Source organism: Cervus canadensis, chromosome 4, assembly GCF_019320065.1.
Source record: "Cervus canadensis isolate Bull #8, Minnesota chromosome 4, ASM1932006v1, whole genome shotgun sequence".
NCBI lineage: Eukaryota > Metazoa > Chordata > Mammalia > Artiodactyla > Cervidae > Cervus > Cervus canadensis.
This window is the reverse complement of record NC_057389.1, coordinates 101,757,195-101,773,306: the sequence shown is the minus strand read 5'-3', so window position 1 is coordinate 101,773,306 and position 16,112 is coordinate 101,757,195. Positions and strand designations below refer to the sequence as shown.

At 41.9% G+C, this 16,112-nt stretch overlaps 1 protein-coding gene across 1 annotated transcript; it reads left to right on the top strand.

Moving 5' to 3' along the window:
- Positions 1 to 3,660: 3,660 nt before the first annotated feature.
- Positions 3,661 to 4,629, top strand: LOC122441017 (olfactory receptor 1361-like). The gene has a single exon (XM_043467645.1). It carries the CDS (start codon positions 3,661 to 3,663, stop codon positions 4,627 to 4,629), a length of 969 nt encoding a protein of 322 aa, XP_043323580.1.
- The last annotated feature ends 11,483 nt before the right edge of the window (positions 4,630 to 16,112 follow it).

Sequence of the window (16,112 nt, the reverse complement as noted above, 5' to 3'; positions counted from 1 at the left end):
AGGGAAATACAAATCAAAACCACAATGAGGCATCACTTCACTCTCACTGGAATGACTACATTTTTTAAAACAACAGAATATAGCATGTGTTGGAAGGTATGTGAAATGGAACTGCTGCACTCAGGCCCTTGGGCTCCTTAATCAGTAGAAGTTGACAGAAGGCCAGATGAGAATTTCAAGTAAGACTTTACTAGGGCTCATGCTGCAGCAGTGGGGAGCAAAAACAAGAACAGGTGCCCTTGCTAGGTCCTCTGGTTCAGCGGGCAGAAGAGGGAGGCAAGTGGGTTTCTTAAACTGGAGGCTGGGATCAGTGGGTTAGCAGGAGGCATAGCTTAGGTGGCTGCCCATCCCCTTGGTGGTGCTTTCATGTGCGGTACCCTGCTTTTGCTCTTGGCATCTCAGAAAAGGCTTGTTGGGTTGTTGTCTTTTTGTATCTTATTGTTCATATTGCTCACTCTGGACTTGATTACTGGCGGTTATTTTTAGTCCCTTTTGGTTTCTTTGTATTCTGTTGCTCAAGGAGACTTTTGACCGGTGCAAGCACTCCTGTAGGGCTGCCCAGGCAGCTCAGTAGTAAAGAATCCACCTGCAACTCATAAGACCTGGGTTAGATCCCTGGGTCGGGAAGATCCACTGGAGAAAGAAATGGCGACCAGCTCCAATATTTTTGCCTGGGAAATCCCAGGGATAGAGGTGCCTGGTGGGCTAGAGTCTATGGGGTCATAAAGAGTCAGACATGACTTGGTGACAAAACAGCAAAGCACTCCTGGTCCCACTCTATCTCAAAACCACTATACATTGCTGGTGGGAATGTAAAATGGTGCCACCACCATGGAAACCGGTTCAGCAGTCCCTCAAAGTGATACATACAATTAATATGTGACCCAGAAATTCCATATATGGATATGTACCCCAAAAAATTAAAAATAGGGACTCAAACATTTATCCATGAATGTTCACAGCAGTGCTATTCATAATAGCCAAAAGATGGAAAACAACTCAACCGTCCATTAACAGATGAATGGATTAACATACTGAGGTGCATAAATACAATGTAATATCATTCAGCCATTCAAAGGAATGAATATCTCTTTATGTGTGCTGAGAGATATTTGCATTCATTAGTTTGTCCCTGGAGCCAGACTACCTAGATTTGAATGCTAAATCTGCCTCTTCAAGCTGGGTGGACAATGGACAAGTGAGTCTCTGCTTGCTTCCTCATTGGGCTTTTGTAAGAAGCATAGGATGTTGCATGCTCTGCACAGCTCCAGCCACATTACAAATCCTTAACACATCATAACTGTTTTCAATGGGCTTCCCAGGTGGCACTAATGATAAAGAATCTGCTTGCTGATGCAGAAAATGCAATAGACAGTGGGTTTGATCCTTGGGGTGGGAAGATCCCTTGAGGAGGAAATGGCAACTCACTCCAGTATTCTTGCCTGAAAAATTCCATGCACAAGAGGAGGCTGGTGGGCTACAGTCCATGGGGTCACAAAGAGTCAGCATGACTGAATGCCTGAGAACACACACAACTGTTTTCAGGAATAACATATCTAAAATCTTGTTCATTGGAAAAACTGAGTTCCATGCTAACCCTCTGGCTGCCAAAAGAGACAGATCTGAGGAATGGCAATGCTCCTGGGACAAAAACTCTTTCTCTCAGGGGTCCTAGACTCAAAGGCTTCACTGGGGAAGATGAGCTAATTGTAGTCACCTAACAAGTTTCTCTGGGGATCATACCCGAAGGTCAGAGATTCTGATATGAATCTGCTGGTGTGATTCTGCTGTGTGTTCTCTGAGAAAGCCTGCTCTTCATCCACAGTTGCAAGACAAAGTTGAGGCTGCAGGAACCCCACCCACCTGGAAACAGGACCCCTGAGGGGCTGAGAGGTCCTGGAATCTGATGGAGGTACAGTAGTCATTGGTTAATAAGGCATCAGGAAGACAAGCTGCAATTGAGCTTATCTCTGGCAAGATCCTTCCCCACAAAACTTAGGGGGACTCTCTGATCAGTTTCATCCACAAGGACTTGGGTTACCTGGTATCAGAGCCTCATAGATGGGTAGGGGTATTGTGAGTTGGTCAAGAGAGTGGATATTTGAATCAGAGCATGAGCTGGATCCCAGATCCATGCAGGAGTCAGGTTTGGAGCCTCAGCTGTTGACTCATGATGTGGCTGAAGGTTAAATGGGATGATAATTGTTAAGAGGTTAGCTTACTGTGGATTGCATAGAATAAAAGTCACTGTACCACTCTAAGGACTTCCCTGGTGGCTCAGCGGTAAAGAATTCACCTGAAATGCAAAAGACACAAGAGACTCAGTTTCATTCACTGGGTCAAGAAGATCCCCTGGAGGAGGGCATGGCAGCCCACTCCAGTATTCCTGCTGGGAAATCTCATGGACAGAGAATCCTGGAGGGTTACGGTCCATGGGGTCAGAAAGAGTCAGACACGACTAAAGTAACTGAGCACACATGCACGCTCGCAGGTACCACTCTGACTTAGTCAACTTATATAGATGCTGAGGGGAGGAGAGAGTTTGGGAGGGTTTAACCTAGATCAGTGATCCTCAACTGGGGGAAATTTCTACTCCTGCTCAAGAGGTGTTATCTAAGATATTTCTGCTCCTTACACCTGGGGATAGGAGGAATGCAATTGGCATTCAGTGGGTCAAAGCCAGGTGTTCAATGTCCTACAATAATATATAAGACCACAAAAATATGATCTGGCATCAAATGTCAGTAATGCCAGGATGAGAACCACTAGGCTCCACCCCAAAGAGGAGAGGAACAGGGAAGGGATCCCTGAAGAAGTAGAGACAACTTAAGTGAGGTGAAGCTGGAGGCTAGAAGCTTCCAGGCAGGAGACAGCAGGTGCAAAGGACCAAAGTGTTAAGTCCTTAGTTGTGTCTGACTCTTTTGTGGCCCTATGGACTGTATAGCCTGACAGGCCCCTCTGCCCATGGAATTCTCCAGGAAAAAACACTGGAGTGGGTAGCCATTCCCTTCTCCAGGGGATCTTCCTGACCTAGGGATTGAACCCAGGTCTCCTGCATTGCAGGCAGACTCTTTACCATCTGGGCCCAGGCACAGAAATGTTATGTACCTTGGCTAAACCACACAGCCAGTAAGTGGCAGAACTGGAACCGAAACCCAGGTGTGTTTTCAGAGTTTGCCTTTAATCACTCTTTTACTATTTATTTTAAATATCAAACCCTAGAAGTGCCTAGGCTGTTTATTTTCATTTTATGTCTTTTATCCCTATCTTAATTAAGGAATAATTGACAAAATTTTGTATAACTAAGGTGTAAGACTTGAAGTTTTGATACATGTATACACTCTGAAATAATTGCCACAATCAAGCTAATTAACATAAGACTCTTTATTTTGATAATATCACTAAGAGTTCCCACAAATAAAGATGTTTGTCCATATAACATGTCAGCTATGGATTTAATCCCCTTATCCTATTTTCTCACTTAATCCTTATAACAATCCTAAGGAATTAGAAAAATTAGTCCCGTGTAACAGATGGGGAAACTAGGCTCAGTGTGGTTAAGTGAGATGCATCTTCAGGGATGGATTTGAAAGAGCAGTGAGGTAATCTGTTTCCTTCCCATGGTTGACGCCCGGTTTCTGGCTCTAGAACTGCCTGGACATGGGCAATCAGACTCAAATCACTGAGTTCGTCCTCCTCGGCCTCTCCCAGCAGCCCCTGCAGAGACAGTTGCTCTTCAGCCTGTCCTTCATCCTGTATTTGAGTGGGTGCCTGGGGAATCTTCTCACCATCTTGGCCATCGTCTTGGACCCTCACCTCCACAGCCCCATGTATTTCTTCCTCAGCAACTTGTCTCTTCTTGACATCTGCTTTATCTCGACCACCATCCCCAAGATGCTGGTGAACCATCTGTGTGGGCTCAGCACCATCTCCTTCTCAGCTTGCCTGGCCCAGATGTATTTCTTCATTGCCTTTGGGGCAGCCGACAGCATGCTTCTCTTGGCCATGGCTTACGACCGCTACCTGGCCGTCTGCAGCCCACTGCACTACGTGACAATCATGAGTGTCCTTCGGTGTGCCTTGCTGGTGGTGATACCCTGGATCTCAGCCAACCTCATCTCCATGGTCCACACTGTCCTGATGTCCCACTTGTCCTTCTGCACCAATAGGATCCCACACTTCTTCTGTGACATCAATGCCTTGGTCAAGCTCTCCTGCTCTGACACCCAAGTCAACGAGATGCTGGTGTTGGTCCTTGGGGGCCCGGTGGTCCTCATCTCTTTCGTGTGCATCATGGCCTCTTACACACCCATTGCTATGGCTGTGTGGAAGGTGCCCTCAGTCCAGGGCAGGTGGAAAGCATTCTCCACGTGTGGCTCTCACCTTTGTGTTGTCTGTCTCTTCTATGGGACTGTCATTGGGGTCTACTTCACCCCTGCATCCACACACACCACCCAGAGGGACATGGCAGCCACAATGATGTACACCATGGTCACCCCCCTGCTGAACCCCTTCATCTACAGCCTGAGAAACCGAGATCTGAAGGGGGCCCTCAGGAAACTTCTTCTCAGCAGGAACCCCTTTGCCCCAGCCTCTTTAGAGACTCTTTTTAGGCCTAATTGCTTTTGAAATAAACTGGATAGGGAAGCAGTGACAGATTTTATTTTCTTGGTCTCCAAAATCACTGCAGACAGTGAGTGCAGCCTTGAAATTAAAAGATGCTTCCTCCTTGGAAGGAAAGCTATGACAAACCCAGACAGTATATAAAAAAGCAGACATCACTTCCAGTAGTCAAGTACAGATGTGAAAGTTGGACCATAAATAAGGCTAAGGACCAAAGAATTGATGCTTTTAAATTGTGTTTCTGGAGGAGATTCTTGAGAGTCCCTTGGAGAGCCACAAGATCAAACCAGTCACTCCTAAAGGAAATGAACCCTGAATATTCATTAGAAAGACTGATGCTGAAGCTGAAGCTCCAATATTTTGGCCACCTGATGCGAAGAGCCGACTCATTGGAAAAGACCCTGATGCTGGGAAAGACTGAAGGCAAAAGGAAAAAGGGGCAGCAGAGGATGAGATGTTTGGATAGCATCACTAACTCAATGCACATGAATTTGAGCAAACTTCAGGAGATAGTGGAGGACAGACGAGCCTGGAGTGCTGCAGTGTTGCAAAGAGTTGGACACGACTTAGTGACTGAACAATAATGACAACAGTGCTTCCCAATATTAGAATGTTTTTCTTTTAAAGATAGAAACAATATATTTTTATTCATGTAAGTACTTTATTAAATATATTTGACATACAACATTGCATAAATTTAAGGTGTATAAAACATTACTTTGGCACATTTGTATATAGCAATATGACTTACATTGCAGTGATATTTTGCACCTCTGTCACATTAAACAATTTTCCTTTCTCTTAACTTGTTGGGATAATTCAGTTTTAGTTTTTCAGCAAGTTTTGTGATTGTAGTATAATATTGTTGTCTATACTGTTCACTAAATTCTCTGACCTATTTACTATTCATTGCAATTTTGTACCCTTAAAAACATCAGTCTTACTACTCCACTCTTCCATTCCCTGGTAACTACCATTCTGGTCTTTACATGTTTGATTATTTTTTTAGCTTCCAGATATAAGTGATTTCTGATTCCATATGGTATTTGTCTTTCTCTTTTTCACTTATCTCACTTCAGTTCAGTCACTCAGTCATGTCTGACTCTTTGCGACCCCATGGACTGCAGCATACCAGTCTTCCCTGTCCATCACCAACCCCCAGAACTTTCTAAACCTGTGTCCATCAAGTCAGTGATGCCATCCAACCATCTCATCCTCTGATGTCCCTTTCTCCTTTTGCCTTCAGCCCCTCTCAGCATCAGGGTCTTTTCCAATGAGCCAGCTTTTCGCATCAGGTGGCCAAAGTATTGGAGGTTCAGCTTCAGCATCAGTCTTTCTAATGAACATTCAGGGTTGATTTTCTTTAGGAGTAACTGGTTTGATCTTGTTGCTGTCCAGGGGACTCTCAAGAGTCTTCTCCAACACTACAGTTCAAAAGCATCAATTCTTCAGCACTCAGCTTTCTTTATGGTCCAACTCACATCTGTACATGACTATCGGAAAAACCATAGCTTTTACTATATCGACCTTTGTTGGCAAAGTAATGACTCTGCTTTTTAATATATTGTGTAGGTTTGTCATAGCTTTTCTTCCAAGGAGCAAGCATCTTTTAATTTCATGGCTGCAGTCACCATTTTGGAGCTCAAGAAAATAAAGTCTGTTCCTGTTTCCATTGTTTCCCCACCGATTTGTCATGAAGTGATGGGACCAGATCTTAGCTTTTTTGAATCTTGAGTTTTAAACCAACTTTTTCACTCTTCTCTTTCACCTGCATCAAGAGGCTCTTTAGTTCCTCTTCAGTTTCTGCGGTTAGGGAGGTGTCATCTGCATACCTGAGGCTATTGATATTTCTCCCAGTAGTCTTGATTCCAGCTTGTGCTTCATCCAGCTCAGCATTTCGCAAGACGTACTCTGCATATAAGTTAAATAAGCAGGGTGACTATATACAGCCTTGACGTACTCCTTTCCTGATTTGGAACCAGTCTGTTGTCCCACGTCTGCTTCTAACTGTTGCTTCCTGACCTGCATACAGGTTTCTCAAGAGGCAGGTCAAGCAGTCTGGTATTCCCATCTCTTTAAGAATTTTCCACAGTTTGTTGTGAGCCACACAGTCAAAAGCTTTAGCATAGTCAATAAAGCAGAAGTAGATGTTTTCCTGGAATTCTCTTGCTTTTTTTATGGTCCAACAGATGTTGGCAATTTGATCTGTGGTTTCCTCTGCATTTTCTAAATCCAGCTTGAACATTTGGAAGTTCTCAGTTCATGTACTATTAAAGCCTAGCTTGGAGAATTTTGAGCATTACTTCAGTAGCACTTCAGATGAGTGCAATTGTGCGGTAGTTTGAACATTCTTTGGCATTGCCTTTCTCTGGGATTGGCAGATGAAAATTGACATTGTTCATTTCAGTCCTGTAGCCACTGTTGAGTTTTCCAAATTTGCTGGCATATTGAGTGCAGCACTTTCACAGCATCACCTTTAGGATTTGAAATAGCTCAGCTGAAATTCCATCACCTCAACCGGCTATGTTCATAGTGATGCTTGCTAAGGCCCATTTGACTTCACACTCCAGGATGCCTGGCTCTAGGTGACTGATCACACCATCATGGTTATCTGGCTCATTAAGATCTTTTTTTATATGTGTGTGTGTGTGCTCAGTCACTTCAGTCATGTCTAACTCTTTGCAACCCTGTGGACTATAGCTTGCCAGGCTCCTCTGTCCATGGGCTTCTCCAGGTAAGAATACTGGAATGAGTTGTCATGCTCTCCTCCAGGGATTTCCCAGATAGTCAATCCTTTACCCAGTTTGCCTTTCTCCCTATTTCCCCTTTGGTAACATCTACTTTTTTCCATATGTACATTTTTGTTTTTGTTAGGTTTGGCTTGTCCACAAACCAAAATTTGGATTTTTTTTTCTGATTATTTATAAGTTTTTTATATTCCATGTATGAATGAAATTGTATGGTATTTATCTTCCTCCAGCTGACTTATTTCACTTAGCATAGTACCCTCAACATCCATCCATGATGTCATAAATGGCAGGATTTCACCTTTTAAGGATTTTATATACATATATATATACATGTTGAAGGTATTATGCTAAGTGAAATAAGTCAGCTGGAGAAAAAAAAATACCATACAATTTCACTCATACATGAAATATAAAAACTAATAAACAAAAAATGCCAAATAAACAGACAAACCAAATCAAATGAAAACAAACACATAGATATGGAAAACAAAGCAGATGTTGTCAGAGGGGAAATAGTGAGAAGGGAAAATTGGGTAAAGGGGTCAACTGTCTGTTGATGGATAACGACTAGTGTTTAAATTGAATTATAACTGATGTGAAACATTATATTAATGTAAGTTACAGGTGTGTAATATAGTAATTTATAATTTTTAAATGTTATACCCGTTTATTTTTATTATAAAATGTTGACTATATTCCCTATTCTGTACAGCATACCCTTATAGTTTATTTTATATGTAATAGTTTGTGCCTCTTACTTCCCTGCTCCTGAATTGTGCCTCCCCAGGGAGGTGCGTGCATTAAGTATTCATGTAACCAGTAGTTTGTTCTCTACATCTAAGTTGGAGAAACTAAATTTTTGGTGATGAGCACACTATCAAGGGTCTACTCCACAGAACAGACACATAATTTTGTACAAATGAAACTTACATAATGTTATAAATCAATGTGACCTCAATAAAAATAAATTTTTTAAAAAGGTGACATAAACATTGTAACAAAACGAAACACACACACAAACCAAGCAACCAATTCTTCATGGCTGAATAGCTTGGCCAAGCTGTTTAACCTCTCTATGCCTTTGTTTCTTAAACCTGGAAAACTGGGAGGCCATGAATACCTAACTCATGCAATTATTGTGAGAACTAATGATTCACATATACACCTGTTTATATAAATAATTATAATCTAAGAAGGTTATCAGGATCAGAGTGAGTAGTTTCTAAATCAGACAGTATGAACTACTATGCTACCACACAATTATAGTACACAAATAACATACTATAAACATTTTACTACCACTAAAGTTAAGTTAGAAAGCTCAAATAATTTTTTAAAATGACATTATCTTGTACAGAAATAGACATGTAAAACAATAGAACAGTATAAGTGTCATGGGACAGCCCCATGTGTAAATAAATTTGCTATATTAAAAAGGGTGGCATTGCAAATCAATTTATTTATTTATTAAATAAATTTAAATAATTAAATAAATTCATTATTTATTTATTTATTAAACTGTGCTGAGATAATATTAGCCATTAAAAATAAACTTTATCACTACATGCATATTAGAACGGCTAAAACCTGGAACCCCAACAACAGTAAATGCTAGCAAGGATGTGGAACGATAGGATCTCTCACTCACTGCTGGGAATGTGAAAAGGTGCAGTCATTTGAAGGACAGTTTGGCTGTGTCTTACAAAACTAAACACACTCTTGCTATGCAATCCAGCAATCACACTCCTTAGTATTTACCCCAATACTCAGGTTCACACTAAAACCTACACAGGGATGTTTCCAGCAGCTTTCTTCATAATTGTCAAAATTTGAAGGAACCAAGGTATCCTTGAGTGGGTGAATAGATAAATACTGTGAAACATTCAGACACGAGACTATTATTAAGTGCAAGAAACCCAAACAAACAAACATAAGTGCTCTATCAAGCCATAAAACAATTGCAGAGCCTTTAATGCACACAACAAAATGAAAGAAGCCGGTCTAAATGGGCTTAATGCACACAACAAAATGAAAGAAGCCGGTCTAAATGGGCTCCCTGCTGTGTAATCCCAACTGAATGATATGATAGGAAAAGCAAGCCCCTGGAGAGAGTAAAAAGGTCGCTGGTTGCTAGAGACTAGCAGTGAGGGATGGATGAATAGGCAGAACACAGAGGACCCTTAGGGCAGGGGAAATATTCTACATGGTGTAATACTGATGAATACACCTCATTAAACATTTGTTGAAATCCAGAGACTGTATGGGAGTGAAAGACAATGTAAACTATGCACTTTGGTCATGATGGTGTACCAGTGTATGTTCAACGATTGTGATCATTTTACCACTCAGGTGGAGGATGTTGACAATGGGAGACCCTGTACATGTTGAGGGTGGGGGGACAGACAGTCTATGGGAAATCTCTGTGCTTTCCTCTCAATTTTGCTGTGAACCTAAAACTGTTCTAAAAAATAAAGTCTTAAAAATAAGTTGAAACCAAATCTGAAACGTTTGCAACATATTTTTTGTAGATTAAAGTTTCAGAGCTTGGCAAACTTTTGTGTAAAGATCAGATGGTAAATATTTTCAACTTTGCAGGTCATATATCTGTCACAATTACTTAACTCTGTTATTGTAGCACACACCAGTCACAGCCAATATGTCAACAAATTGTCATGACCATGTCCCAATAAAATTTTATTCATAAAAACAGGCAGTGGACCCACATGCTGTAGTTTTTTACCCTTGAACCTTCAGTATAAAACTATTAGGAGAGACCAAGTAGAAGGTTTCTGACAGGAACAGTATTAAGGCACAAGAAATAAAAGGCAAAAGAAAAAGATTAGTAGGCAAAATGAGTATTTTGAATCTCTAATAACATGCCTGAAAATCAGTAAGAACAAAACAATCCTTAAAAAAAATAGGGGAAAAACTTTGCATAGGCAATCAAAAAAGGAAACACTTATGGTTAATAAACAATGAAGATTTTTCTTTTTTTTTCATTTATTTTTATTAGTTGGAGGCTAGTTAGTTTACAGTATTGTAGTGGTTTCTGCCATACATTGACATGAATCAGCCATGGATTTACATGTGTTCCCCATCCTGAACCCCCCTCCCACCTCCCTCCCCATACCATCCCTCTGGGTCATCCCAGTGCACCAACCCTAAGCACTTGTCTCATGCATCCAACCTGGACTGGTGATCTGTTTCACACTTGATAATATGCATGTTTCAAAAGAATGAAATTAGAACATTCTCTAACATCACAACAAAAATAAACTGAAAATAGATTAAAGACCTTAGGTAAGACCAGGTACTATAAAACTCTTACAGGAAAAGATAGGCAGAAAACTCTTTTACATAAATTGCAGCAGTATCTTTCTGGATCCACCTTCTAGAATAATGAAAATAAAAACAAACACAAACAAATAGAACCTAATTAAACCTAAAAGCATGGCACAGCAAAGGAAGCCACAAACAAGATGAAAAGACAAACTGCAGAATGGGAGAGAATATTTGCAAAAGATGCAATTGACAAAGGATTAATCTCCAAAATATACAAACAGCTCATGTAGCTCAACAGCAAAAAAAAAAAAAAAGAAAAAAAATCAAGAAGTGGGAGAAAATCTAAATAGACATTTCTCCAAAGAAGACATAGAGATGGCTAAAAAGAACATGAGAAGATGCTCCACTTTGCTCATTATTAGAGAAATGCAAATCAAATCTACAGTGAGGTATCACCTCACACCAGAATGTCCATCATTAACGTCTACAAGCAATGAATACTATAGAGAATGTGGAGAGAAGGGAACCCTCCTACACCATTGGTGAGAATGTAAATTGTGACAGTCAATATGGAGAACAGTATGTACATTCCTTAAAAAAAAAAATAGAGCTACCATCTGATCCAGCAATCCCACTTCTAGGTATATATTCAGAGAAAACCATAATTCAAAAATATATGCACCCCAATGCTCATTGCAGCATTTATAGCAAAGACATGGAAACAAGCTAAATGTACAATGACAGATGGATTAAGAAACTGTGGTACCTATATATGATGGAATTTCAGCCATAAAATTGAATGAAATATTGCCATTTGCAGCAATATGGATGCAACTAGAAATTATCATACTAAGTGAAGTAAGTCACAGAGAAAGACAAATATTGTATGATATTGCTTATTTGTGGAATCTAAAAAGTGATACATAGCTTCCCAGATGGCACAGTGGTAAAGAATCTGCCTGCCAGTACAGAAGATGCAGGAGATAAGATGACAGAGGATGAGATGGTTGGATGGCATCACCAACTTGATGGACATAGGTTTGAGCAAGCTCTGGGAATTGGTGATGGACAGGGAAGCCTGGCATACTGCAGTCCATGGGGTCACAAAGAGTCGGACATGACTGAGCTGAACTGAACTGAAAAAGTGATACAAATGAACTTATTTTCAAAACAGAAACAAACTCATAGACTTAGAAAACAAACTTACAGTTACCAAAGGGGAAATGTGTGGTGGAGAAATAGATTAGGAGGTTGGGATTAACAAATATATGCCACTATTTATCCTGGAGAAGGAAATGGCACCCCACTCCAGTATTTTTGCCTGGAGAATCCCATGGAGAGAGGAGCCAGGAGAATCCCTTGGACAGAGGACAGTCCAAGGTTCACACAGAGTAGGACATGACGGAAGTGACTTAGCACCCACTATTTATATAATAATCAATAAGGACCTACTGTATATCACAGGGGACTCTACTCAATACTCGGCAATAACCTTATGGGAAAAGAATCTAGAAAGAATACATATATGTATTTAGTTAGTCACTCAGTCATGTACGACTCTGCAACCTCTGGACTGCAGCTGGAGTGGATTGCCATTCCCTTCTCCAGGGGATCTTCCCAACCCAGGGATCAAACTCGAGTCTCCTGCATTGCAGGCAGATTCTTTACTGTCTGAGCCACCAGAGAAACCTTGACATATGCATATGTATAACTAAATCACTTTGCAGTACACCTGGAAATAAGAGAACATTGTAATTCAGCTATACTCCAACATGAAGAAAGTGGAGATTTTTCAACCACAGTAATAATTAAGGACAAGCAGTGTTAAGTGACAGTTGGAATCACTTGACTGCTTGACAACCATATTAGCAAAATTAAGTTTCACACCATCAAGCATTGGTGAGGGTGGGGGAAATAGATCTTCTGACACATGGATGAGAGTGTAAATTAGCACAGACCCTTGGAAGTTTAGCTTCACTATTCTTAAATTTAAGATTCAAGATGGCGGAGGAGTAGGACGGGGAGACCACTTTCTCTCCTACAAATTCATCAAAAGAATAACTGAATGCAGAGCAAACTTCGCAAAACAACTTCTGATCGCTAGCTGAGGTCATCAGGCACCCAGAAAAGCAGCCCATTGTCTTCGAAAGGAGGTAGGACAAAATATAAAAGATAAAAAGTGAGACAAAAGAGCTAAGGACAGAGATCCGTCCCGGGAAGTGAGTCTTAGGCGGCATGGCTTGGGGTAGGGTCCGGGCCTGAGTGCCCTCAGGACAATCGGAGGGAGCTTCTGTGAGGTGCCAACTTGAACTGTGGGAGACCAAAAGAGAGAGAGTAAATTAACCGGCTGAACACACTGCCGGCCCGTTCGCAGAACAAAGGGACGGAGAAAGTCTAGAGAAGAGCTCGCAGGCTGCAGACCGGCCCAGCCCCGCCGGAGGCAGGAGGCAGGGGGGAGGGGAAGGTCGCGGCGAGACACAGGGCGCAGGCACCCGACCGGCGCGGGTGGGGACTGGGGCTGGGGACGCGGAGGGCAGAAGGCGCAGGCACCTGACTGGCACCAGCGGAAACTGAAACTGGGTCCGTGGGAGGGAGTGGGCGTGCCACACCTGGGGAGAGTGCGCCCACCAAGCCCCTGGCTGCCTGGACCGCTCTGACGGGGAAGGCACTGAGAGCAGGCGCAGCTTTTCGTTCCGCGCTTTTGTGGAACACCCGAGGGCGGGGCGCGCTCCATATAGAGCAGCTGGGAGCCTGAGCAGCGCAGACGGAGAAAGCAGCGTCAGCCCCTCCCGGCAGCGCCAGCCCGTCGCCGCAGCGCCAGCCCCTCCCCGCAGCGTCAGCCCCTCCCCGCAGCGCCAGCCCAGCCCCGGAGCGTCAGCCCCTCCCCACAGCGCCAGCCCAGCCCCGCAGCGCCAGCCCCTCCCCACAGCGCCAGCCCCTCCCTGCAGAGCGACGGAACTAGCTACCTGAATAAGAGTCCACCTCCGCCCGCCTGTGTCAGGGTGGAAATGAGGCTCTGAGGAGACCGGCAAACAGAAGCCAAATAAACAAAGGGAACCGCTTCAGAAGGGACCGGTGCAACAGATTAAAATCCCTGTAGAAAACACCGACTACACCGGAAGGGGCCTGTAGATATCAAGAAGTGTAAGCTGGAACGAGGAGCTATCTGAAACTCAGCCGAACCCACACTGACCGCAACAGCTCCAGAGAAACTCCTAGATATAATTTTACTTTTCTCTCTCTTTTTTTCTGTTTTTCTTTTTTCTCTTTTATTTTCCTTTAAAATTCCCTATTACTCCCCCATTACTCCTTAACTTTCATTTCCATAGATTTTTACGATTTTTTTAATTAGGGAGAAAAAAAAAATTTTTTTTCTTTCTTTCTTTTTTTTTTCTTTTTTCTTCTTTTTTTTCTTTCCTTTTTCTCTTCTATTTTCTATTTTTCTTTTTCTCTTATTTCTTTTAAAGTCCTCTAGTACTCCTCTACTACTCCTTAATTTTCATTTTCAATACACTATAACCTTACAAAAAAAAAAAAAAAGAAGAGAAGCCCTATTTTTAAATCGAAGATTATTCTCTCCCAATCTTGACTCTCTGTTTTCTACCTCAGAACACCTCTATTTCCTCCTTTCCCCTTTTTTTCCAAATCCAATTCTGTGAATCTTTGTAGGTGTCTGGGCTATGGAGAACACTCTGGGAACAGACAGCTGCATAGATCTGTCTCTCTCCTCTTGAGTCCCCCTTTTTCTCCTCCTGCTCATCTCTATCTCCCTCCTCCCCCTCCTCTTCTTCATGTAACTCTGTGAACCTCTCTGGGTATGCCTAACAGGGGAGAATCTTTTCGCCATTAACCTAGAAGTTTTCTTATCAGTGCTGTATAGTTGGAGAAGTCCTGAGACTACAGGAAGAATAAAACTGAAATCCAGAGGCAGGAGACTTAAGCCCAAAACCTGAGAACACCAGAAAACTCCTGACTACATGGAACTTTAAGTAATAAGTGACCGTCCAAAAGCCTCCATACCTACACTGACAACCACCACCCAAGAGCCAATAAGTTTTAGAGCAAGACATACCACAGCAAATTCTCCAGCAACGCAGGAACATAGCCCGAACGTCAACATACAGGCTGCCCAAGGTCACACCTAACACATAGACCATCTCAAAACTCATTACTGAGCACTCCATTGCTCTCCAAAGAGAAGAAATCAAGTTCCACGCACCAGAACACCGACGCAAACTTTCCTAACCAGGAAACCTTGACAAGCCAATCGTCTAACCCCACCCACTGGGTAAATCCTCCACAATAAAAAGGAACCACAGACCTCCAGAATACAGAAAGCCCACTCCAGACACAGCAATCTAAACAAGATGAAAAGGCAAAGAAATACCCAACAGGTAAAGGAACATGAAAAATGCCCACCAAGTCAAACAAAAGAGGAGGAGATAGGGAATCTACCTGAAAAAGAATTTAGAATAATGATAATAAAAATGATCCAAAATCTTGAAAACAAAATGGAGTTACAGATAAATAGCCTGGAAACAAAGATTGAAAAGATACAAGAAATGTTTAATAAAGACCTAGAAGAAATAAAAGAGTCAATTAAAAATGAATAATGCAATGAATGAGATTAGAAACACTTTGGAGGGAACCAAGAGTAGAATAACGGAGGCAGAAGATAGGATAAGTGAGGTAGAAGATAAAATGGTGGAAATAAATGAAGCAGAGAGGAAAAAAAGAAAAAAGGATCAAAAGAAAAGAGGACAACCTCAGGGACCTCTGGGACAGTGTGAAACGCCCCAACATTCGAATCATAGGAGTTCCAGAAGAAGAAGACAAAAAGAAAGGCCATGAGAAAATACTCGAGGAGATAATAGCTGAAAACTTCCCCAAAATGGGGAAGGAAATAGCCACCCAAGTCCAAGAAACCCAGAGAGTCCCAAACAGGATAAACCCAAGGTGAAACACCCCAAGACATATATTAATCAAATTAACAAAGATCAAACACAAAGAACAAATATTAAAAGCAGCAAGGGAGAAACAACAAATAACACACAAAGGGATTCCCAAAAGGATAACAGCTGATCTATCAATAGAAACTCTTCAGGCCAGTAGGGAATGGCAGGACATACTTCAAGTAATGAAAGAGAATAACCTACAACCTAGATTACTGTACCCAGCAAGGATCTCATTCAGATATATGAAGGAGAATTCAAAAGCTTTACAGATAAGCAAAAGCTGAGAGAATTCAGCACCACCAAACCAGCTCTTCAACAAATGCTAAAGGATCTTCTCTAGACAGGAAATGCAGAAAGGTTGTATAAACGTGAACCCAAAACAACAAAGTAAATGGCAACGGGACCACACCTATCAATAATTACCCTAAATGTAAATGGGTTGAATGCCCCAACCAAAAGACAAAGATTGGCTGAGTGGATACAAAAACAAGACCCCTATATA